The 25,379-nt window shown below is 40.2% G+C and overlaps 1 protein-coding gene across 6 annotated transcripts in view; it reads right to left on the reverse strand.

Annotated features, from left to right (window-relative positions):
- SEC24A (SEC24 homolog A, COPII coat complex component) overlaps window positions 1–24,566 on the reverse strand; it is a 51,141-nt gene extending 26,575 nt beyond the window's left edge. Inside the window, exons 1-9 of one of the 6 annotated variants that reach the window (XR_006283444.1) lie at window positions 24,298–24,485; window positions 16,214–16,738; window positions 12,311–12,487; window positions 6,392–6,472; window positions 5,880–6,046; window positions 4,574–4,746; window positions 2,018–2,120; window positions 1,057–1,183; window positions 553–662 (exon numbers count right to left, since the gene is read on the reverse strand). Coding sequence is in view for 5 of the 6 variants with exons in the window: in XM_043521383.1 (XP_043377318.1) it covers window positions 553–662; window positions 1,057–1,183; window positions 2,018–2,120; window positions 4,574–4,746; window positions 5,880–6,046; window positions 6,392–6,469; window positions 12,311–12,487; window positions 16,214–16,754; window positions 24,298–24,519 (1,698 nt within the window). In the remaining variant the exon portion in view is untranslated. Of the gene's footprint in view, window positions 1–552; window positions 663–1,056; window positions 1,184–2,017; window positions 2,121–4,573; window positions 4,747–5,879; window positions 6,047–6,391; window positions 6,473–12,310; window positions 12,488–16,213; window positions 16,755–24,297 lie in introns of all 6 variants that reach the window. The other 5 variants (XM_007053572.4, XM_043521383.1, XM_037907817.2 and 2 more) reach the window with 5 other exon arrangements.
- Window positions 24,567–25,379: the final 813 nt, after the last annotated feature.

Genomic DNA, 25,379 nt, shown 5'->3' on the forward strand with positions numbered 1-25,379 from the left:
ATCTACCAAAAACAGACGTGCAAGCAATGATTGTGTACAATTTTTCTTGATATTAATATTTCTTGATATTGCTGTACATTAGTATAAGAAACCCTGAGGTTTCTTGAAGACACCATGAGGGCTTAAAAAAAAAAAAGATTTGAACCTGGGATTTAAAAAAAATGAAACACAGGCCTCTACCACTTGAGAAAACTGAGGCCCCCTTTAGCGGAGACAGCAGACTTCTAGTCAGGAAACAGCCACGAGAGTGAGAACTGCTTAGATGCACTAGCCCAGTGGAGTACCTTAGCGCTCTTCCTTGGGACCTAGCAGTACCTACACATTTTCCTGTATAAAAGTACAAAGTGATATTTGCAACATCTGAGATGTTAAAGTTACATAATACGGTCTGAAAAAGCCCATCTTGCAAAATTTCTCAGATATGCTCTTTGTGGCAGGGATTGCCTTACTAGGAGTCTGTGGAGCACTTGCACAATAGCCATCTTTTCTGATTGAAGCCCCTAGACATTAAAGCAATATATAAAAGTTTAATAAGAGGAACCAAAACCTCACCATGTATTCGGAGGGAGCCATGAACTCAATAGTAGCATTTTGAACTTCAGGTCTTTTATGAGGTTCTCCATATACTCTTGTCACAGGATTGTACATGAATTCTTCAGGAACTACATAAAATGAAAATTATAGTATTATTACAATTCACACTAAAGTACACGAATATTAACTGCGCTAGGATTTAGCACAGACATGTCTGAGTAACCATGCTGTATCTGCAGTGAGATACGGTGTAAGAGGAAATATATAGGGGGTACTAAGTAGGGCAGTACAATATTATTTCCCATCTGGAGATTGTTTCAAACTCAGTGAAGCTCTTTAGTGATCACATCTTGGTCCATAGTGGAAGACTCCCTGTATCACACAATCCTGATCTGGGAAGGACCAGAAGTATAGCAGCAGACCTCAAATGTCAGGATAAAAGTGTATTGATGGAATGCACAAAGAAGTCCAATTCAAAAGTTGACATGAATGTTTAAGTGGGCTCATTGGTTTAAAACCTACCATCATTCACTCTATAACACAAGTTGCACTTCCATCTCCTTTGGTCTAGAAAGCTGACAAAAGGGTTAATATACGTCCTGCAGGAACGACATCTCACAATTGTACTGGAGGTGACCACAGGTAATTGCTGGAAAAGAGGAACTTCTGCTTTAAAACCCTAAAGCAAGATACTTATGACATATCTACAATAGTAATACTATCTTCTCTGTGCTCTGAGGTTAGCCAGCCTAGATGCAACACCCACTTAAGAAGCAGAATAGAAGAAGAAAATACCCCTAATCCACAATGTGCCCCCAAAACTTTAACTGTTAGAAAGGCTTGTTAAATTCAGGCTCTAACCTACTTAACTGTGTATGTTTCTTTTTCAAAAAAAGAAACTTCTCAATCAGCATGTCTAATTTTGTATTTTCAGTTTATTTTAAAAAGACAGGACACTGTCCCCTAACTCAGCACTGCAGAAACAGACATTACATAAATATGTATGTTAGAAATTGAAGTCAACTGCGGAAGTAACAGGCTGTGGGACCCATATGAATGGGGCCACCCGAGTCTCAGTTTTTGACTTAGTTAAGAGTTAGTGCTCAGGGAACTGGAGTATAGGAAGAAATCAATGGCTGCAGCTAGTGATTAGGTGACAAGATAAAACCACACAAGCTATACCAATATTAAAATATATTGACTCGCTTCATTATAGATTGAGTGCTGTACTGCACCTCAGAGCTTCCAATATCATTTAAGATGAGGCTAGGGACTGTAATAGTGGGGGCAGATATTTAAAAAGACGACACTGGTTTTCATGGAGCAGAAGCAAGATGACTAAACAGTTTTCTATGGGAGGTTTTTTCCTGGGTCAAGATTAGCTGAGACATTTGTCTCTGATAGAGTTAGTTATCGGTTATTGAACTCTAGTACAGGTATAGCTGACACTACAGTATTTAAAGCTTTGAATATTTCATCATACCGATAAGTCTTTGAAAGGATGAAGCAGGAGCCCCAAAGGAAGTTTGGCTTTATTCAATAAGGCCTGAGTTTGAGGAATGTTAGTCAGGGTACATCGGAACAACCTACATGAAAGATAAAGGGTTATTTTCAGAGGCTTTCAGAGAACAACATTATTATTTAAATAGTACATAGAATCCTTATTTTCTTTTCACAGTTGATAGCAGTGAATTACTATTTCCTGACAGAATACCCTCTCCAGCTTTATACCAAATTCACTACAACTTCAACGTGAACTGTTTGAATCCAAGGCATAACCATCACACGTGCCTTGCTTTTCCTAAATTGTCACCATATTTTGTACACGTTTGGTTGAATGGAATAAGTATATTGGCCCCTAACACATTCTGTTACAAACAAATACAAAACTTACATACAGGTTACTTAACCCCAAGTTAGACTTCTCAGACATCAAAAAGGTATCTTTGATTATATGTAAATTGATAATATTACCAAGGTATTCTCAATTAGATGATAGTAGAAACTACGCTGCTGGCCTTCTGTTTAGCCTCCCATTTATTCCATTATTTAAAACTTCACTGGTTACCTCTGGTACAGAGAGTTCAAAATGAAAGGTTCTGCAGTCAAGATTTTTTTTTCCCCTCCTGTGCCTTATTTAAATGGCTTCATTTCTACTTCTACACCTGCCCAGAATCCATTCTGTTTTTGACTTTTGTTTCTTGCCAGTTGTAACTCTTGGGTTCTAATACACCTATCCAAGTGCCTTGAAAGTGCCAGGCCTTTGCCCACGTTCCCACAAGGTGGATCACAATCCACTCTGGAGATGCACACTGCAGACTCATTTTATCAGATGGCTGAAACACAGTTTTGTATTTATTGTGTTTATATTGCTGTAGATAGCATCATGAAAAGCACTTTAGTTACATATTCTAGCAGGAGAATGCCTAGTCATTAGCCTTAGAACTGAAGATCCTAAGTACTTCAAAGCACTGATCTTTGTCTAATGGATATGATGGAGTTAGACATGACTAACTCAAAATATGATACATATGTTGAGGTGAGTGGAGAAATAATTTCAGCTGGTTAGATAATTAACCAGATCTATATACTGGAAAAAGGATTACACTCAAGGAATCTTGTTTTATAAGAGGAGATGAGGTCATTGATGGGAGTTATCCAACTAATCTCATCAAGCCTATTTTCAGGTCTCTGACAGACCAAGGGTAAAAGGAGGGATTTCGTCTACCAAAAGTGTCCTAAAAACAGGGTTTAGAAGATGACTTAGTAATTGATATTATCTTATATAAACTACAATATCCTTTCATACAAACTTCTAAGCCATTACAATGTTCCCAGAGGAATTTTTCTAGCGAGAACATATGAACCTTCCTTCTCACTTGAGAGGGAGAGAGGTAACTGACTGACAGCAATAAAAGCTGCTATGGCAGGGGTGAGCAAACTTTTTGGCCCGAGGGCCACATCGAGGTTGCGAAATGGTATGGAAGGCAGGGTAGGGAAGGTTGTGTCTCCTCAAACAGCCTGGCCCCCCACCCCCTATCCGCCCGCTCCCACTTCGCAGCCCCTGACTGCCCCACTCAGAATCCCCAACCCATCCAACCCCCGCCCCCCCCCCCCCAGCTCCTTGTCCCCTGACCGCCTCCTCCCAGGACCTGCCCCCCGAAACCCCCCCCCGGACGGCACACCCAATCCATCCTCCCCTGCTCCGTGTCCCCTGACTCTCCCCGACCCCTATCAACACTGCCTGAAGTCCTCCTGGGACCCCTGACCCATCCATCCCTCCCCCGCTTCTTGTCCCCTGACAGCTCCCTTCCAGGCCCCCCGTCCCTAACTGTTCCCCCAGGATCCCCCCCATCCAACCCCCCATGCTCTGTCTCCTGACCTCCGCCCCATCCAACCGTCTCCTGTCCCCTGACTGCCCCCCAGGGCCTCCTGCCCTCCCCCCACTTCCTTACAATGCCATTGAGAGTGGCAGGACAGGCTTGTTGGAAAGCCTGGGAGGTGGGTGGGCGTAAGCCGCGCAGCCTCCGCAGCAATGTGGCTGCAGGGGAAGGGGGACAGCGGGGGAGGGGCCGGGGGCGAGCCTCCCCAGCTGGGAACTCACAGTCCGAGCAGGACGATCCCGTGGGCCAGATGTGGCCCGCAGGCAGTAGTTTGCCCACCCCGTGCTATGGACTTGCATTTCACTCTCCTCTGATCAACTGAACACCAGCAATTTTGCTGATGTAAATATAAACTATAAAGAGAGATTATGAGAAACGATTTAAGACAAGAATGAATCTATATGGCTAATACCTGGAATGTGTCAAGAGCAGTGTTTGCACTCTGGTCTGTACCTTACTCTTTTTTTTAATTAAAAAAATTAAGCCACTTTTCATCTTTCATTATTTTAATAAAAATGAAACTGCTTTCCAAACAATTACTGGAATGTAAGAATTTTATATGCTGATTTTTAGACCCTAAGGTTTTTTTTTAAAATCTGAGGAATAGTTCTTATTTCCATTTCTTTTGATAAACTATAGCGAATGGGAAACCTTACTCTGGATTACAGTTGAGCTTCTGGATTTCTTCATGCAAGTTTGGGACAGGAGCCTGCAAAGGTGTTGTAGGAAGAATATTTCTTTCTTGAAGAAGGTTGATAGATCTTAATCCTTCTGGTTGCAGACTCAGGCCACCCATAGACCCAGTTATGTGATTAGTGCCCAAGGCAGGCTAAGTTAAAAAAAAAAATTAAGACTTTAACTGAATTTATCTGGATGATACATCAATTTAAAAAACAAGCAGATTATTTCCCTTTCAGAATTTTCTAGTTCAAGTATTATTTGGTGTTCTGTTGCAATATATTGGGGCACTAGTTACAAAACAAACTTAATCTTGTCAACTATCAAGAAACAAGCAGCTTATATATTATAGCAAAGATATGTACCACCATGCACTTGTTCTAAGACTTCTGAGTTTATTGAATTCTTTTGGCAATCAACAGGACACTTGTGTATGCTATTATCCAGGCACACAAATAATAATATTTTATCTGCATACGTATGCATCTGCTGCATAAATCTGATTTCAAAGGGAGTTTGATGCCTAAATACCTTTGAGGATCTGGACCAATGGGGACAAATCTGTGTACTGCATTCTAAAATAGGTAAAGTGAGCCAAGCAGAATTTCTGCCCCAAAATATTTACAGTCTAAAAACTCATGATGTATGTAAACTACAGGACAAACAGTGGCAGGTGATGGTCATAACTAGAACACTAAAACATGTATAGTTAGTTTTTGCGAGGAGGAAAAAGCTTTGCACACTAACTGGGAGTCTGATCATCAGGGAGATCAAGGATGACAAAGCAAAGAATGGGCAGAAAACAAAAGCTTGGCTGGAGCAAGAGGCAGAAGTGGAGTTACATTCTTCTTTGAAAGTCTGGAGAAGAAACTTGAAATATGTAGAGCACTGGGCACCAATTTTGATAATCAATACATACAGGGATTCAGTGGGGTGGGAATTAAAAAACATGGTCCAAGTGACTGGAAAAAGTTATTTTGGCAGCAGTACAGATGAATTTGGGGAGACAATCTTGTAAGGAGAACTGGGACACATTAGCAATAAGTTGATATTGTTTCAAAAGATGTAGAAAAAAGTTTCTCCCTGACCAGCCCTGGAAATCTAACCAACATACACAGATTTAGGCCCTGATCCTGCAAGCTGAACTGCACAGGCAGACCCTGGTGCTTATATGAACTCTAATGACGTTTACAAAGCTCTACGTGAGCGCAGGGTTCTGTCTGCATGGATCTGTTTACAGGACTGAGGCTTTAATGAGATAGAAAACCAACAGGAAAAATTTACTTGAGGAAATGGTTGTGGTCCAGCTGGGTATTGCAGGGGCGAGGACTGCATTCCTGGTGCTCCAGGTGAAGATGCATTCTGGTAGCCGGGTGGTAAGGTGGGATAAGAATACCCAACATTTCTACCCATTTTAAGATTCTGGGGAGCAGGAGACTGATACGTGGTTGCTAGAATAGACAAAGAGGATTTACATATCCAAATGAGTTATCCAAGAAATGCAGTTAGGTTGATACACAAAAAGATAGCGCTTCCATTGATGATATGCTATTATGTTCACATTCTGGCCAGGCACTTACTGAAAGGTTTTGGCCGGATTCTTGTTTAAAAAACACTTACACAGATAAGCATAATAAAATGTTATAACAAAGCTTCAAATACTACAATTTCCTTGAGATAAACTTACACTGAGCAAAGTATACATTTGTTAGAGTAACACGCCACCACCTCCCACCTGAAAAGGCTTTAAAAATTAAGTTCCTCAAAATTAAAAGTGTTTAATAAGAATGTCCTACCCATGAAGCCTCCTCCTTCTATTGCATCATAACTATTTTGGACCAAAGACCCATCACTGGCAGCGGCTGTTGCATCACCTGCTAAGAACAACTCATTAAGAAATGAAGGCTTAAATTGAGAAATTGAGCTGCTTTTCCTCATCGGAAGTTTAATATCAGCAATTGATTTAATAGGACAGTGACAAGCTGGAGAACATTTCAGTGTAAAAATCCTAATGCTCGATTCTAAAACATGAAGCAAAAAAGGATCACCTAATGGAAAGACTCTGGGCAGCAGTCCCTGGCTGGCCGGAGCAACCGCGGTCTGCGGCAGCGGTCCCCAGTTGGCCAGAGCAACTGCGGTCTGTGGCCCTGGTCCCCGGCTGGAGCAACCATGAGCCCCGGGTGTCGCCCCCACCAGCATCCCCCCTCCATGCTCCTCCAGCACCCTCCCCCAAGATTTAGTCACAGGTATTGTTAGTAAAAGTCATGGACAGGTCACGGGCCATTATTTTTTGTTTATTGCCTGTAACTTGTCCATGACTTTTACTAACAATACCTGTGACTAAATCGTAGCCTTAGGTATAGTTACTTTTAAAAACTTTTCCACTATATTCAATACCTGTTGTAAAACATACGTGTTAATAATCCCTTTTCAATTTATAAAAAAAAGTGTTCCTACATTGTGGATGAAGCTTGAGGTTAGCATGATTTTGCGCTTACTTTGCTTGTGCACCAGTGATTAAATAGAGATCTAGGAATACAGCTTACTTGTGCTCCCCCTGCTGACTCTGCTTGCACAGAGCACATTAAATGTTATCAACCCTTCAAAAAAGCTATTTATCATCATTTGAATGAACTACTTCACCACAGATGTAATTTTTATTTTGGCTAGATAACAGGCTTTGCAAAAAGTCCAACTTGATTTGCACGGTAGCAAGATGCCAAATTGCTCCCCTGGTTGCACATGTTGGGGAGTGATTTTCAAAAGTGCCTCAGGGATTCAGATGCTCAATTTCCTTATGTATTTTTGAAAATTCCACTCATAAATGATTACATATGTCTGCTAAAAGAATAAGAAACCAAACACTCTTCTCTTAAGAGCACCCATCCTGCTCCAGGATTCTATCAATAGCTTTGATTCTATCAATAGCAGCTTCTGGAAGTCACACACCCAATTAAGAGTAAACTGTGGTAAAGAACCAAAAGAATTCTAAAGTGGCAAAAACAGGAAGGGAATTATTAATGAAGGGCTACTGGGAACCATCAATTAATACATAAAGGGGTTATTTGGGTTAGTAAAAGGAAAAACATATCCAGCATATCCAAAAGGTGACCCAAATTAGAGAGACTTGTTACCCAGAAGTAAATAAGCTACCTCATAAAAATTCTAACTTATCTAGAAAGAATGTGTTCCATGGCTTTGTTTTAAATGTGGAAAAAATACCAGTTTGCTAACCAAATGCAAGTTCCAGTAAATTTCATATGCTCAAAAATAATAAAAAAAGAGTCTTCGTTGTCCATGCAGGTTTCCTTTTAAAATGGGTCTCCATACTACAATTTCACCCAGCTACCCTAGGACAAAGCAGTTATCAATTTTACTGCATGAGGGAAACCAAGAACAGTTTTGACTTGATATCCCACACTACTACATTTAAACAAACAAACAAAAAAAAAGGCAGTGCCAATTACCATACGGCCCTGTCTAAGATGAACACTAACTGTGAAACACTACAAGGCGGTTTGGTACAGGGTGGATAAAAATCAATGATTTAAACTGGATTTTTTTGATAAAATACTTTTTGAGGAAAAAACCCATCTAGAGAGAGTTTTAATTAAGATACATTATACCTCAAAGATATCTCATCATGGAATAGGGATTATAAATTCTAATTTAAAAAGTGACAAATCTGAGGAATTGTCACAGATTGAAGTGAAACTAGAGGAAGTTTTGGAATTAATTGAGAAACTTAACAGTAACTAGTCACCGGGACCAGATGGCATTCACCCAAGAGTTCTGAAAGAACTCAAATGTGAAATTGCATAACTAATAACTATGGTTTGTAACCTGTCCTTTAAATCAGCTACTGTACCCAATGACTGGAAGATAGCTAATGTAACACCAATATTTAAGAAGGGCTCTAGAGGTGATCCTGGCAATTACAGACTGGTAAGTCTAACATCAGTACCGGGCAAATTAGTCGAAACAATAGTAAAGAATAAAATTGTCAGACACATAGAAGAACATAAATTGTTGGGCAAAAGTCAACATGGTTTCTGTAAAGGGAGATCACGTCTTACTAATCTATTAGAGTTCTTTGAGGGGGTCAACAAACTTGTGGACAAAGGGGAACCAGTGGACATACTGTACTTAGGTTTCCAGAAGGTCCCTCACCAAAGGCTCTTATGTAAATTAAGTTGTCATTGGATAAGAAGGAAGATCCTTTCATGGATTGAGAACTGGTTAAAAAGACAGGGAACAAAGGGTAGGAATAAATGATAAATTTTCAGAATGGAGAGGGGTAACTAGTGGTGTTCCCCAAGGGTCAGTCCTAGGACCAATCCTATTCAACCTATTTATAAATGATCTGAAGAAAGGGGTAAACAGCGAGGTGGCAAAGTTTGCAGATGGTACTAAACTGCTCAAGATAGTTAAGACCAAAGCAGACTGTGAAGAACTTCAAAAAGATCTCACAAAACTAAGTGATTGGGCAACAAAATGGCAAATGAAATTTAATGTGGATAAATGTAAAGTAATGCACATTGGAAAAAATAACCCCAACTATACATACAATATGATGGGGGCTAATTTAGCTACAACTAATCAGGAGAAAGAGCTTGATGTCATTGTGGATAGTTCTCTGAAGATGTCCACGCAGTGTGCAGCAGCAGTCAAAAAAGCAAATGGGATGTTAGGAATCATTAAAAAAGGGATAGAGAATAAGATGGAGAATATCTTATTGCCCTTATATAAATCTATGGTACACCCACATCTTGAATACTGCGTACAGATGTGGTCCCCTCATCTCAAAAAAGATATACTGGCATTAGAAAAGGTTCAGAAAAGGGCAACTAAAATGATTCGGGGTTTGGAACGTGTCCATATGAGGAGAGATTAAAGAGGCTAGGACTTTTCAGCTTGGAAAATAGGAGACTAAGGGGGGAAATGATAGAGGTATATAAAATCATGAGTGGTGTGGAGAAAGTGAATAAGGAAAAGTTGTTTACTTGTGCCCATAATATAAGAACTAGGGGCCACCACATGAAATTAATTGGTAGCAGATTTAAAACAAATAAAAGGAAGTTCTTCTTCACTCAGCGCACAGTCAACCTGTGGAACTCCTTGCCTGAGGAGGTTGTGAAGACTAGGACGATAACAGAGTTATAAAGAGAACTGGATAAATTCATGGAGGTTAAGTCCATTAATGGCTATTAGTCAGGATGGGTAAGGAATGGTGTCCCTAGCCTCTGTTTGTCAGAGGGTGGAGATGGATGGAAGGAGAGAGATCACTAGATCATTACCTGTTAGGTTCACTCCCTTTGGGGCACCTGGCATTAGCCACTGTCGGTAGACAGGATACTGGACTGGATGAACCTTTGGTCTGACCCAGTATGGCCATTCTTATGTTCTTAATTCTATAGTATGAGAATCTATTCATGTAATATTTAAGAAAAGTTTTGTAAATAAATTCCAGTAGTTCATGATTAGGAACCCAATTTTATGGGATTCCAGGGGCTTCTGTATCGATTATTTAGGTTAATCTTTCTATCTACCCAATGGGACTCAGTGCTCAGTCTAGAAGATCCATCAGAGATGCTTAGTTTTGCAGTTCTCAAACTGTGGATTTGTCTCTCCAGAGATAACATGCTTAACAGCAAAAATGTTTTTAAATAAATAAAAATAAATAAATAAATAGAGGTGACAAATAACAGACTTCAAACCTATTGTCCCTCTCAAATTTGAGTACACAGTCAATCCCTTACCTCTCTCTAAAAGTGCAAAATTTTAAAAAGTTCAATGAATAACTGTTGGGGACAGAACAGATCTGGACAAGGAGAAGAAGTCTGGAGATAAATGTGAGAAGGGAGGAACAGGCAGTAGAAACAAAAGTGAAACTGTTTGAGCAGCATATTCCAGAAGTCTTAAGTGTAGCCTATATTGATTTGAGATCTACCATACCATTCTGTCACAAGAAGGAAAAACCTATAATGGCAGCAGACCTTGAGAGAGACCCAGTTTGGGAATATTTTAATGAAGTTCCTCTACCTGTGTGTAAGTCAGTCATGAGTGCACAATGCAAACAGTGCAACAAAGAAAAGCTTGAATGTTTAACTAAATTCAAAAATTCATATTCTTGTTTTGTTAAAATATTATGTTTGCTGTTGAACACAAAAATCCAGAATACACAAAGTTGTTGTTTTAGTCAAATAAAACAATTTCTGTCTGGTGATGCTCTCCTCCTAATATAGCATGGCAAGAAAATCTCCCAAATATTAATGATTAACCTGTTGAACTGGAGACAGTTCACCTCCCAATGACTTCATAAATATCTGCTTCAATTACCTTTCGTAAATTAATTAACCAAACAATCATTCATTTTCTGATATAGCTGTAAAACTAATCTGGAAAGTTTTCAAAATAAATCACTTTAAAACTGTATAGTGTGTGCCTTCTAAAAATGAAACCTACATCTATCTCTGAGTTGTGAAGAATATATATTAAGGTTATAACCAAGAACACCACACTTTTATGTGGAAATCCATGATTAAATCGAGCCTTCCTGACTAGTGATTTAAATCAAATCCACCCTGGTTTGGTACACAGCAGTGATGAGTGCTTAAACACAATGGCATACTTATGCAGCAGCCATAGGAGTAAATCTCAGGACTGCCATATTTTTTCTTTGATTATTGATAGTCCTGGACAACGGGTACTGCATAGGGTATTTATTAAAAGCAGGTGTCACTCTCCAACTACCTTAACATACTATAAAGAAAGCACACAGTAAGTATGATTCAAAAGTTTCACTACAAAAGTTAAATATAATGTACAGCCCTTAAATCTGACACAGCATTGCAGAGCTCACATTTTACAAAATTTCCCCATGGGACAACCCTGTACATAGCAGTCCCCGTTCCACTCCAGGAGCAACGACACCATGATTCAAATGATGCTATCTCCTATTTTGATCCTACTGTATAAAGGGAAGAACTCTATGCAGGAGTAACAGATTTTAACCCTCTGTAGTTGCTGCAGAATTGGTGATGAGAGATTTAAATTTCCCAAACAGTTTTGAAACAATGGGAAAAGAAAAATCCCTCCTAAGTACAAAAGTGAATATAAAAACCAAGGGCATATCACCACACATGTATCACTCACAAATATCTATTTTGAACACTCAGTTTTTTACCTGTCTTCTGCATCTGTCAATGGGAAATAATATACTGTCTTTCTCCCATCAGTTTTACCTTGAAACTGTGAGGAAAGTTATGCTACACTGATGTCAAATTTTCAACTTACGTCAATGAAATACAATCAGTGCATTATTAGTACAGTTTTTACAGAAAGACACTGCAACACAAATTCAACACACATGAAATAAATCTGTTCTGAAAATATAGTATCAAACTAATATTTGCGAAACATTTCATTTCATATTTGAACTACCTCTAAGTTAAAAAAAAAAAAAGTCTGAAGTTTAAGAAAAAAGATCCTCCAGCAGAGTCACTTGGGAAGTACTGGTGATGAAAACATTCAGATATCAAAAAAAATGGAAGAGTTCTGAAGTACAGTTACTTCCGTGAAATCATGGGAAAGTTTTCCAGCAGCCAAAAGTTTCTGTTCACTAAGTCATCTTGAGTGAGTTTAATTTCTGTATTTACAATTACCTATATTGATATGGAAAAACCAAATAAAAAGAGAACTGATCAATCCCTTACCTTCTTGGTTTGTAGTTGAATTTAGCAGAGGTTGGGGTAGAGAGCTGTTAGGCCGACCTACTGGGGTTGCCGATGGCCTCACTAAAGGTGGACCTCCAGCCGGAGGAGGTCCTAGAGGAGGTCTAACAGGAGGGAATGCTGAAGCTAAAGGCCGATTCACTGGTGGAAGAACAGAGCCTGCAGAGATAATTCATTTTCAAGAGCTTTAAACCGACTGAAGAGTCACAGATGGTTACTTACATACAGGTCAATCTAAATATTAATATTATTTATTCATTGGAAAGATCAGCACAAGTTACAGAAACCCCAAAAGAAGCACATGAAGTTTAACAGCTCTTCGCCAGTTTTTCTTCTCATCCTTACGTACTGGGACTTCTGCAGCTCCATGATCTATGTCACTACCTGTTTTGATAATTCATAACCATTACAGCAAGATTTTCAAAGCACATTAACCACGAGAGTTGCCTTTGAAAATGCCAGCCTAAGTCAATACTATGCATCTAATGATCCTATAAATTCATACTAAAAAAAAACAAACCACAGATTTCCCTTGACAAGATGTTCATCTGCCACCTATATGATTTGATGCTAAGTAGTCATTGTTAGAAATACGTATTTTCTAGATTTTTTTTTTTAATTACTGGTCAACAAAGATTTTACACTGAGAATGCTGCAGCAATGAGACACAACCCAAGTATACTCACGCAATGCAAGGGATTTTTGTTTTGAAACTAAATACTCTAGGTCAAGGATACTACACAAAGGTTTATTAGCATCTATATACTGAAAAGCTCATATCAAGTGTTTTATCTTCCTTGGTTAGAGAAATGTACAGAAGTTCTAAGATCACACCATTTTTCTGTAACTTCATCCCTCCCTTAGCCAATGGAAGATTTTCCCCTTCCTGGACATCCATGGATAATTTAAAGACAATTACTTATTTGATTGCCATCCTGACCTTACTTTCTTACTTTACACTTAAGAGTCGTCCTAGGAGTGCACCTTTTTCCATTTCAGAGGTGGTAGGTCTACCCTTCTCTAAAAGCATCAGGCGTACTATCAGTCATTAACTAAATCTGGAATAGTTAATACCTTCTCCAAGGATCAAGCACCAACTTTTGTCAGTACATCAGATCTTCACCAGGATGGGCAGCATGTGGCCACACATTAAAATACATTAAAAGTATTTCTATAGTACACTGATTATTTAGTACGTTGTCAGACCAAACTACACAAACTTAACTGATCGTTTAAAAAATTATCTGCTTGATTACTTATGAAACAACATTCAATACTCCAGGTGTATCTGTCGTGGTGACATCAAAGAAAAGTAGATCTTTATCATGATTATTTCCATTTTGTTCCTTTACCTGAGACTTTGCCAACAGAGATATCTTAGGGCAAGGTACATTACCAACACTAGCAGAGACCTTTGCTCCCACTAAATACAAGAAGCATCTGGCCACCAAGCTAAGTTATGCCATCTAATTTTAAAGACAATACATGTCACTAATTCTACAAATAACTACAACTGATTTAATTCAGGAAGAATTTTTATTGCATCATGGCTATGACAGTCCTGCTATTACAGTCCTTCATTTTTATTCTGTAGACCACTCTGAAAAATCAGTCTCACAAGGTCTGCCTTTTCTTCCAGCAATCTACTCCTTGATACTTAATTTCCTCCACCTATGGACTACAAGGGGTATCTCCATGAACATTAATGGCTCACAGATCACAATTTGAAAGCCACTATGCAATTAGTTTCCTTTTAATGTGCACAGTTAACACTGACACATCAGTCAACATGGGTTTAAAAGTCATCCACAAGGGAAATATTTGCTTTAGCATTCCAGTTGCTTTGATTTGCAATAAACTTTATACAAGGATAGCACATGACTCCCATTAACAGGAATGTGTGCTCAGTAGGAGAATACTTAGAAAAGGAACTGCTGTATGTGAATTGGATAGTAGAAACCTGATGATAAAACTGTAGTGAACTGAAACTGTACAAGTGGTTTGCATCTGTATTGTGTTTCCAAAATGGTTAAAGTCAGCTGTGTTATGCAAATTGTCACCTGCATATCATAGGGCACACACAAAAAAGAGGTGATATATCGAATAATGTGCTGCTCTATCACTTTTATATCCCATTTCACACTTCTCAGAAACTTTCTAGAGACAAACAACTTGGGATGGAGTGAAAACTAGAAATTCAGAGTAAGGAAGCTTTCTATCAAGAAGTATACTAAGTTTTCCATTTAACAATATGCATAACACTATTCATGTTTCCTTACTTCCCATAAAATGTTGAGGCCTACTATTCCAGATACTTGACTTGCTTTAGTGAACGATGCTGAAGAAACTATTCGCAAAAAGAAAAGGAGTACTTGTGGCACCTTAGAGACTAACCAATTTATCTGAGCATAGGCTTTCGTGAGCTACAGCTCACTTCATCGGATGCATACTGTGGAAAGTGTAGAAGGTCTTTTATACACACAAAGCATGAAAAAATACCTCCCCCGACCCCACTCTCCTGCTGGCAATAGCAGATAAGCCAGCAGGAGAGTGGGGTGGGGGGAGGTATTTTTTCATGCTTTGTGTGTATAAAAGACCTTCTACACTTTCCACAGTATGCATCCGATGAAGTGAGCTGTAGCTCACGAAAGCTTATGCTCAAATAAATTGGTTAGTCTCTAAGGTGCCACAAGTACTCCTTTTCTTTTTGCGAATACAGACTAACACGGCTGTTACTCTGAAACCTGAAGAAACTATTATAGCTTGTGACAAATTCATACATTTAAGAAAATGTGACCAAAAAATGTTAAACGTTTACCACTAACAGAAGCCAGTGATAAGGCTGGATGGAGACTGGCTGGTGCATATTACCAGGGAAGAGAGAAACATTAGTGAGATTTATTTGCTAATGTATGTTTTGATATCGGTGCTGTGCTCAATGAAGTCTGTGTGCCTGGGTTGTATTTTCCGGAACAAATCATCCCTGTCTAGAGTGAAGCAAGCAACTGAACTGTAGCATCACTGCTTTCTCCCAGCTTCTCCTTGCAAACACACATACATACCAGCCTTCTGTATTTCAGAATGAATGTTGTATGACTCAACAAACTATGCTCAAAGAGTTCAAGTTGCAACTTTCCGAGGAAGGCCATGCTGAGAACTGCCAGCATTAAATGATTAACAGAAAACCTAAAAAACCTTCAACTTGCACACACTCACACCCCCACCACTGACAGAAAATCGCAAGAGCCCACAATTTGATCCAAGTGTGCAAATGTTCAGATAGGCATCATTCAGAAGAGCACAAAAGGGCATATAGGTACCATATATGCTCACCCAACCTCTGTACTGTGTACGTGTTTACACACACACACAAATATAATATATTTTTGCCAACCTTCAGTTCTCTATATTTCTAGTCCTTCTCTTCCTTTTTTAAAAAGGCAGGTAGCTACCACAGAGAGGTACGAAGTAGTGCTAGGTTCAGAGCTGTGAGAAGGAACCCCTAGAAAGCATTAAGACATGCAAACATTTGACCTAAATAAGCAGTATTAAACATAAATTTAAACATGACAATGAGTGAGAAAGGCCAACTCCCAGCAAATGCCTGTTGCAGCATTCTCCAAAACACAAAATTAAGAGCCTGCCCCCTACATGGAACTTTCTTTGAAGTGAATGGAAGTTCTCTAAGTAGCTCAAAACTGCATTTCATCAGAGCATCTAGTTCAACAATGCAGTTCCACAACCATTATGAGTCACTGCGGAATCAGATCTTTATTTTTAACTACAACAGCTGAAGTGAGAATCAATTTTTTCAACCAGATGTATAATTCAGTCCAAACATACGCCATTGTACAACAGTCCTTACGTTTACCTTATCTTACTTACCTGGTTTCATGTAGCTGTTTTGAAGTGGAGGACCTCCAGGGGAAACAGTATACTGATAACTTGTTGCAGGATTTGTGCTCCCTGATGATGATAATGGCTGGGTTGATACGGTTCCTGCTACATGAGCAAAATGGTTTGTTTGAGACCCAGTTGGCTGACTCATAGGAGTCTGACTATATTGCCAGTTTGAAAGTGCTGGGGGATGAGCGCCAGGAATGAAGCTATTAGAAGATGATGGTATAGCAGCAGAGTTTTGTGACGGAGGGAGCATTTGGGGAACAGAACTTGTATGTTGCAAAGGTGCCATAGAAGTAGGTCCCACAGGTGGTCTACTAAGAGTCTGCCCAGATCCCTGATTACTTAATGGAGAAACATTCTGAGAACCACCAAAGTTATATTGTCCAGAAGATGGATGCAGAGGAACCTTTGTTGGTATCTGATGCGAGTATAATCCTGGAACTGCAGAGCTGAATCCTTGGCCATCTAACATTTGTGATGAATGCATCAGTGAGTTTTCCACAGGACCTACAAGAAAAAAAGCCTTCAAAGAGTCAGTGTTGCATACTGTGCACCCAAGAAGAAATTTCCAGCTTCCCAACAATATATCACTTATTTATAGCCCCTGGGAATTTACCACTAGTCCCTTAGTAATGAAGTGCTTTTTAGTAACAAGCCAGGTATAAGGAGAGCAGTATAAGACACATGAACTTCATAATTAAGTGCTCTTAATACACTAAACCTTTAATTATTTTTATGACAACCTAGTAGAATCCTCAAAAAAGAAAAGGAGGACAAATTTGTTAGTCTCTAAGGTGCCACAAGTACTCCTTTTCTTTTTGCGAATACAGACTAACACGGCTGCTACTCTGAAACCTAGCAGAATCCTGATATTCTCTAAAAGTTTCAGGTTTGAACAAGGGCCATTATTCCTGGATGATGTTTGCATGTGAACATACGGAAGCCAGACGTCCAATAAAAGCGAATCAAACATAACTGCGATGCTCTTGCATGTAACTGCCTGGTGAACCAGAATGAGGCAATTAAACGTAGATGGCAGATAGGGAAAAAAATATGCTTGGAGTTTGAAACAATTTAGAAATATTCCTTTTAACATGTGGCAAAGAGTCCTGTGGCACCTTATAGACTAACAGACATATTGGAGCATAAGCTTTCGTGGGTGAATACCCACTTCGTCGGATGCAGCCCACGAAAGCTTATGCTCCCATACGTCTGTTAGTCTACAAGGTGCCACAGGACTCTCTGCCGCTTTTACAGATCCAGACTAACATGGCTACCCCTCTGATCCTTTTAACATAATGATTGACCCTGTTAAGGTAATAAACCATGACTGCTATTTCCCACAAGCTTGACAATGAAAACTTCTAGTGGTCAGTTTTAGTAAAAGGAAAAATTCATCCCCATATTACTCATTACTCAGTAGCATTTACTTTCGAAAATGCAAGTTCTGGAAGCCAGTTAATAGAAAAGTTATTTTCTATTGCCCATTTAAAGCCAAGTGACAATCAGCTAAGCCAAATGTGTCTGAGGGGAAAATCATATATTGTATCATATATTGGTATGATCATACTAACATGGCTGCATGCGTTTGCATTGATTCCCCAAGTAACTGTTGTGCACACATGAAGGCTGGTGAACAGATTATACATGCTGAAGTTACCAAGAGTGAAAATGCTTTTTAAAAGCTGCTGTTTATACCTAATTAACAGCTACATTTTTCTCAATACTTTTTAAAAAGCATCTCTGTCAGGATCATGGGACAGAGGTCAATTCTGCCATCAAATAATTCTCAGAAATTTTCCTCAGTGAAGTAAAAAAAAGGTAGCCTATGCATTTAATCTGCTTTTTAGATTTGTGTTGGCTGGTATAGCTGAACTAAACTGAATTCATTTGGAGAAGATATTCAGAAGCAAGCAGTTTTTGAAGCCATTAGCCATTTTGAGAATGATTTACATTCTTAGGACACCATTCGTTTTCCATATTTTAAAGATGACAACTAGATACAATAAGGGAAAATAGTACTACATTATTTATATTCACAATGTTGGGACTATAGCTGGTGGGGAATTTTTTAACGGAAAATACTATTTTGTCAAAAGCAAAATGTTTCACAGAAACCAAATCTTTCACAAAACACAGGCAAGTTCACACTGTAAACCCTCCTGGTTTCCTGCCAGCTTGCCTGGCGTGCTGCTGAGGAGCCTTGGGCATCCAGGATTCACTGTTCCAGGGCAGCCCCACCATCAGACTGTCCCAGAACTAAGGACCCCAAGATTTGCAGGCTCCCTGACATGGAATGATGAACCTGGAAGCTCAAGTAGCTTTGGGACTCAATCCAGGGCTTTCTAGGATCCCCAAGCTGCAAGTGGCAGACAGCTGATAAATGTTTGATTTTTGTGAAATGAAATCTTTCAGAATTTGCTTTCCACAGGAAATTTCAAGTTTTCATTCCGAATCAGAACAAATTTTTTTCAAGATTTTAGAATTGAAGACCACAGTTGTAAGTTATACACACCATATGTTATCCACTGGACACACATTCCCACCCTGAAGGGAGGCGGTATATATCTCTAAGTGAAATGTTTTTGGGTGATCTAAATATGCTGCCTATTGTATCTCAGTTGACATTACAACTATTTTTCTGTCACAACTTCTCTCTTGAACTGTTTTTGGCTATTCGTAGTGAAGCTGTGTCTTTCTGAATGACTTCCCATTCCATCACCTCAAGTTTTTAAAAATGTTATGCGATTTTTGAATGCCCATTTAAGTGATTATAAAAGAGGTCTTTGCTTTAAATGCTTAGGTTTTTAAGCAAGCATTCCTTGATGTGCATACACAGTAGCAACCTTAAAGTTAACACAGTATTTTAACTGTTCTACTGTATTAAAAATAAGGAAACAATCATGTTGGTTATGTCTGAAGTTTGCAAAAAAGATGTTTCAAGCAGTTTAGGTCAAATTGCATTAACTGAAATCTCACTGTTTCAGTCTTCAAGACAGATCTTAAGAAGCGAATATATCGATTATTTTGCTCAATGCGTCCTCACTTCTGTCTCTGAAGGAGAACCTCTAATTTCTTTCCCTTCATTCTACACAGGTAACTAAAATATCCTCAGTTCTCCCATGACTTCAGTGATAAGATCAACATTTACAATACATAATATATATAAAACAGATGCATGAGAATCATTCCTGGATCACTGAACACATGCTTTTCAAACAAAAATACAGTATTCAGATTCCCTGACAAGAATCGGGTGTCACCAAATCTTCTTAACTCTGTTGATACTACAGTAGCCAGAAACATGACAGTGAACTGTTTTTGTTTAATGTACTACTGTATTTTAAGAGAAAATTATAATTAGGATAACACCTTGAAAAAAATAAATCTGTTGAGAAGTTTGTCAATGGGTGGGCGGGCGGGCGGAGAGGAGATGAAGATGAGGTTAAAAATCCATGAAAAGGAAATTATAGTGTCAGAAGAATACAACTCAATATTACTTTTGCCAGTCCAATTTGCAATACAATCCTCAAGATGATATTTTTCACTGTCATCTACAAACAAATGTAAAGACATTTTATCTCTGGAGACTGTTTTAACAATACTTCTGCACTGAAAAAAAGTAAATGCCAGTGTGCTATTTTAAATTAACCAATCAAAGTAGAGTTGCTTACAAAGAGATACGTGTTTAATATACATAGTTGGATTGTGCTTCGTACATTCTTGTTTTGTCATTGAACTGACTGGCTCCAAAGATATTGATATATTGTAAATATAGCAAATGTAAGGTTTTATGAACAATATTAAAAATTTAAATATTTGTATAGTAACTTTACTTGCAAGCACAAAAGAGATCCTCTCATTTGTAAATAATCATTGGGCCAGGGAATGAGTAACTCTACCAACATGGAATTAGGGCACTCACCTGGGAGATGAGAGACCCAAATTGCAGTCCCTGATCCAATCACTATTTATAAAAGTGGAACAGCATCAAGGGGAAAGACTGAGAAAGCACTTCACACCAGAATATCCCCGTGGCTAGGGTACTGTTCTTCAATGTACTAGACTCCGGTTCAAAACCCTTCTCCATTGCAGGCAGACAGAGGGGGGAACTGAACCCAGGTCTCCCACATACCAGCTGAGTACCCAGACCACTGGGCTAAAGCCTATAAGGGAGACAAATTCACCACCTCCTCCAGCCATTTTGTGAATTTACTCCTCCTTTCTTTAGCTTTCATCAAAATGCCTGAAAGTTAAACAAAAAATTTCAGGTCAAAATACTTTGTTTTGACTTTTTCAGTTTGCTCAAAACTATTTGCTGAACTCGACACAAATTCATGAATACTGAAACTGCATTTTTGGTCAAATATGCTATTTCTCTGAAAAAGTTCACCCACATCCAGTGTAAACCAATACAGTAAACTCTGCCCACGTGTGTAGAAAATCTGAAATAAGAGCTTTAAGGGATATGAACTACCCCCATTCATCATGATCAGAGCCCTACAGACTCCATTCTGTAACTGTAGAACATGGCCTGTTTACAAGATACCTCAGAATTTGCCATTTTGTTGCAGCCAGATACTTATTTTAGTTTTCATCTCTTTGCCCTGGCGGGACCTGCCTTTTCCTCTCCAGCTTTCTCCACCAGAAAAACCTAATTGGATTACACTGCTTATGTTCTGCTTATTTCCATGGGAGTCCAGCTTGCAACCAGAAGCACAGACTGATGAGCTACAATGCCTGAAGAGCACCACAGTCAAGGAAAAGAGAGCTGGGGAGATAAGCCATTAACGCTGGCTAAAAACTTCTCCCTTCCTTGGTGTCGGTGGCTCATCTCCCCAGTGTCACAGAAAACAAGGCCCAGGGAGTAGAGGCAGGCACCTAGAGAAAACAGCAAAAAATTCATCCAAAAGAGTAATTATTGCTGAAAATTAGCAAATGTTATGTCAATTAGTATTCTCTATTATGAAACATAACCTACAAAAAGTACACACATCTAACAAAGGATGGGAATAAAGGGTATTTCATAGCAGGAAAATAAATTAGTGTTGCCAAGGCATTTAAGGTGATGCAGGTTGTTCCAGTGGTTAGGGTGCTAGTCTGGAACTTGAGGGACTCAAATTCAATTCCCAGACTTCCTGTGTGACTTTGTGCAAGTGACTTACTCTGTGCCTCAGTTTCCCATCTGTAAAAACAGGAACAACAGTACTTCCACTTAGCTACTATAGTAATGAAAGTCAAATATCTAAAATGGACATAGGGATTGGTGCAGCTGAATTTCACCACCTCACCACAGAGCTCCTGCGGCCCTGATCGAAACTTAAAAGTTTCTGAAACATCATGACATTATAGCATGAGATCATACGATTCTAGCAGAAGATATTTAAAGAAATCAAACACATGTATTTACATTACAAATACTCAAGTTAGTCTGTTTATTTAAAATGCAGGACTATTAATCTGCTTATCACCAAAAGCAGATGAGTTTCCATCTCTTATGAGCCTACTTCATTTTACTGTCAACAAATGCTCAGTGCTACAGCTGTTGAAGTATTGGAGGGGATGATTACTGAAGCAACCCAATATACAACACTCAGCAACTTAGACAGATGAACAACATAGTGCTGCTAGTAACGATTTAAGGTGATATATGAACATGTGTGCTCAGGAGGTAACCTGCTAAATACGTGATGAGCAAAAAGTTGCAGTGAAAAGCTGGAATAGCCTATATGAACATAAACAAAGCTTACTTCCGACATACAACTACCACTGTAAATCTAGAAGCTACTCTGGCCATTATAAAAATTGTCACACAGCCACAGGTTAAAAAAGATATATTATTGCTCAGTCTGCACTTGATTTTTAATGCATCACAACATGCAAGGTCTTTGGGGGCAGGACTACTTCTCCATGCATGTTTTTAAGAGTGCTGAGAACACTGTCAGTGCTTAAACAACAATTTAACAGATTTCCTGCATTTAAAAGACTAGTGATCAAAGTGTTACATTTAACATGACATATCTGAAGATGACATCATCAACAAAAAACAAAAACTTGCATAATTCTCCTTTTCATTTCCTTTTCCCTATGCCAGACACTCACAACTAGCCTGCCATGCATCCTCCTTCAACTCTCTCCTTAAAACATCTCTGATAACTCCAGCCCATTCCTACTCCAGACAATATTAACTAAATCAGTGGTTACAAAAAATTAAAACCAAAGAGCTCCCAGATAATACAATTTATTGAATAGGATAACACTGTTTTTGCATAAACTGCAAAGTAAAATTACATTATGTGCTTTACTCTAAAGTTACAGGATTCTCCCACTTCAAGCGATAACCACGGTGCCACATGTACACTACATTACAAAAGGTCACAGGCACTCAGATTATGAATGACTTCTGAATTTAGAAAGTTGAATGCAATCTATAATTGGTCAGATATACTATAAAATAAATCTTTCACTCACTCAAAAACTTTATTTTACAAATTAGGGCTTTTTTCCTAAAAAAGGAAAACAATGTGCATACTGTAGCAGTCTGAGGACCATATTCACGTTATTAAAACTTCTCTCTCATTATAATGTGAGCAGAGGATAATAACTTATTTACCAAATAATGGGCTATAACAGACTGATTTTCATATAAATACTATTCTATTACGGCAAATTCAAATCATTTGCTCATTATCTCAGGTAGTACCCAATCTGTGCCATTTTACCTGATGTTTCCCAAGAACAAAGTCTCATGACCACCTACTGTATGTGCACTGAGGTTTGTGAGAGTGAGAACTCCATCCCCTGCATAGGGATCAGGTTATGTCCTTTCATGATACTATTGTTAAAAATAATCCAGTCCCTTCTTAAAAGTCCAACAAATTTTCCTCTATAACTTTACTGATGGACATAAAGAAAAACGGTATGTGCAAAGCTGTTTGCAATCAGATACTGAAATCTTTAATGTAGCTACCAAACATCTTTTAACTCAAGATCTGGCCACTTTTTATGGCTTGTTGCTAAATCTTGTTAGAATAAAGCAAAATAGGTTAACAAACGTCCCATGTGTATTCTAGTGATGAAACTAGTAGCCAATTTGAATGTGATTCGCTCAAAATTCCACAAGAAGGGAAGGTGCTTGGAAAATGTTTTCTCAGTAATGCCCATCCACACACATACAACCTCACAGACAGGAAGGTTCCTTCCCCATTGGTTTGTTTGTTGTTGTTTTTAACTGGTTTGCACTAGTCTCCCACAGAAAACACGCATCCGATGAAGTGAGCTGTTGCTCACGAAAGCTTATGCTCAAATAAATTGGTTAGTCTCTAAGGTGCCACAAGTCCTCCTTTTCTTTTTGCGGATACAGACTAACACGGTAGCAGCTCTGAAACCACAGAAAGCTGTCACTGGGTGTATCTGCGGGGCACAGCTCGTGTCCTTCCCCACCCACGCAGTTTGGGAAGGGTGTTCCGATACTGCTGTGATGAGCACAACATAAAGGATCCAAAAGGATGACCCGCATCCTACGTGGCACGCACACGGCCACTCAAACCCGAAACTGAGCACAAGCTGACGTCCCACGAGCCCCGGCCCTCCGACTGCCCGCACAGGGGAGCTGAGCCCGCTCGGCCCCGCCACGGGACCAGTGTGGGGGAGCGCGGAGGCCTCGGGGCAAACTTTATCCCGGGAAAACGCAGGCCTCGCCCACTGGAGACCCCTGTGGCCGACCATCCCCCCAGCACGGCTGCTCGACCCCTCCGTGGCCCGGTGGGGCGGCGAGAAGGCAGCTGGGGAGGATCAGTGACTGGCCCCGCCGGGCCTCAGGCGCCCACCCACCGCCCGGGGGCCTGCTCGCTGGGGCATCCCCGGACAAAGGGCCGGGCACGGAGGCTCCGCTAGGGACCGGGCTCCCCGCAAGGCGCCGCCAGCCCCGGGCTGGGTCTCCGGCCTGCCCTGGCTCGGGGAATGGCACGGTTTCTCCTCGCCCTCCCCCTGGGAGCGGCCGAGCTTCCCCTCAGCCTCGAGGCAGGGAGCGGCCGGACCCTCGGTCCCCGGCGGCTTGGCCTCACCGTTGCTGTAGCGTTCCTCTCCGGCCCCGTTCTGGCTGCTGTGTCCGGAGGCGGCGGGGGGTCTCCCGGGCTGGGCCATGGCGGGAGCGGACACAACTCTGCCTGCGCTCGCCCGGCCCCAGCGCCGAGCCTGGGGGCGGAGGGGAAGGACGGAGGGAGAGAATTACACACCGGAAGGGACCGACAGCTACGCCGCGCAGGCGCACTCCGTACACGTGGCATTTCCGGGACCAAGCGTTCTGCGGCAGTGGGCGAGGCCAGAGCATTGACGGGGCGGAGTCTGGAGTGGGTGGGGTTTCAAAGGGGGAGTTCGGTCTGGCGGGACTTGGTCGTTCTTTGGACAGCTGTAGCGCGATTCCTGTATCCCCATTGCATGGAGTGGTCCACCCCGGTATTAGAGTTTGGGATTATTTTGTCTCCCACTGAGTAGTTAATTGTAGCTTTTCATTTCTAAACCAATGTATTTCATGTCATAATAACAATAGCTTACATGAATATAATGACAGGTTTCAGAGTGGTTAGTCTGTATCAGCAAAAATAACGAGGACTCCTTGTTATTTTTATTACTATAATGATATCTGTCCACCCCTGTTTGAAGACCAACACAGTATCATTTTTTCTGGGAAAATCCCCAAACACAGGAGCCAGGCAGACGACGTACTGCACAATAATTTAGGCGAGAAAAAGAGGGCATCCATCCAGCTGAAATGGGGCTGGGAATGGAGGGAAAGAGGAAGGAACATTAGGGATGCAGAATGTGATGACTCTAACGTGACAGCAGAATTCCCTTGGGCGTGATCCTGTTCAGGTTGAAGTCAGTGGCAAAACTCCCAGTGACATCAACGGGAACTTCTTCTCTTTTGCAAAGTGGCCCAGGGTTTATAAGAATCACAAGACCACTTCTGCTTTACATGCAAAAAGATTCCACTTAAATTCCCACAACGTAAATGTCATAAATTTTGGTGCAGCAATCAGGGGTGCTGGAACAGTTTTTATAGTCGGGATGCTGAGAGCCATTGAACCAATCTTGTAAACCCTTGTATATAATGGAAACCCCTTCAAGCCAGGGGACGCTGCAGCAC

This window comes from Chelonia mydas, chromosome 8, assembly GCF_015237465.2.
Source record: "Chelonia mydas isolate rCheMyd1 chromosome 8, rCheMyd1.pri.v2, whole genome shotgun sequence".
Taxonomy (NCBI): Eukaryota; Metazoa; Chordata; order Testudines; family Cheloniidae; genus Chelonia; species Chelonia mydas.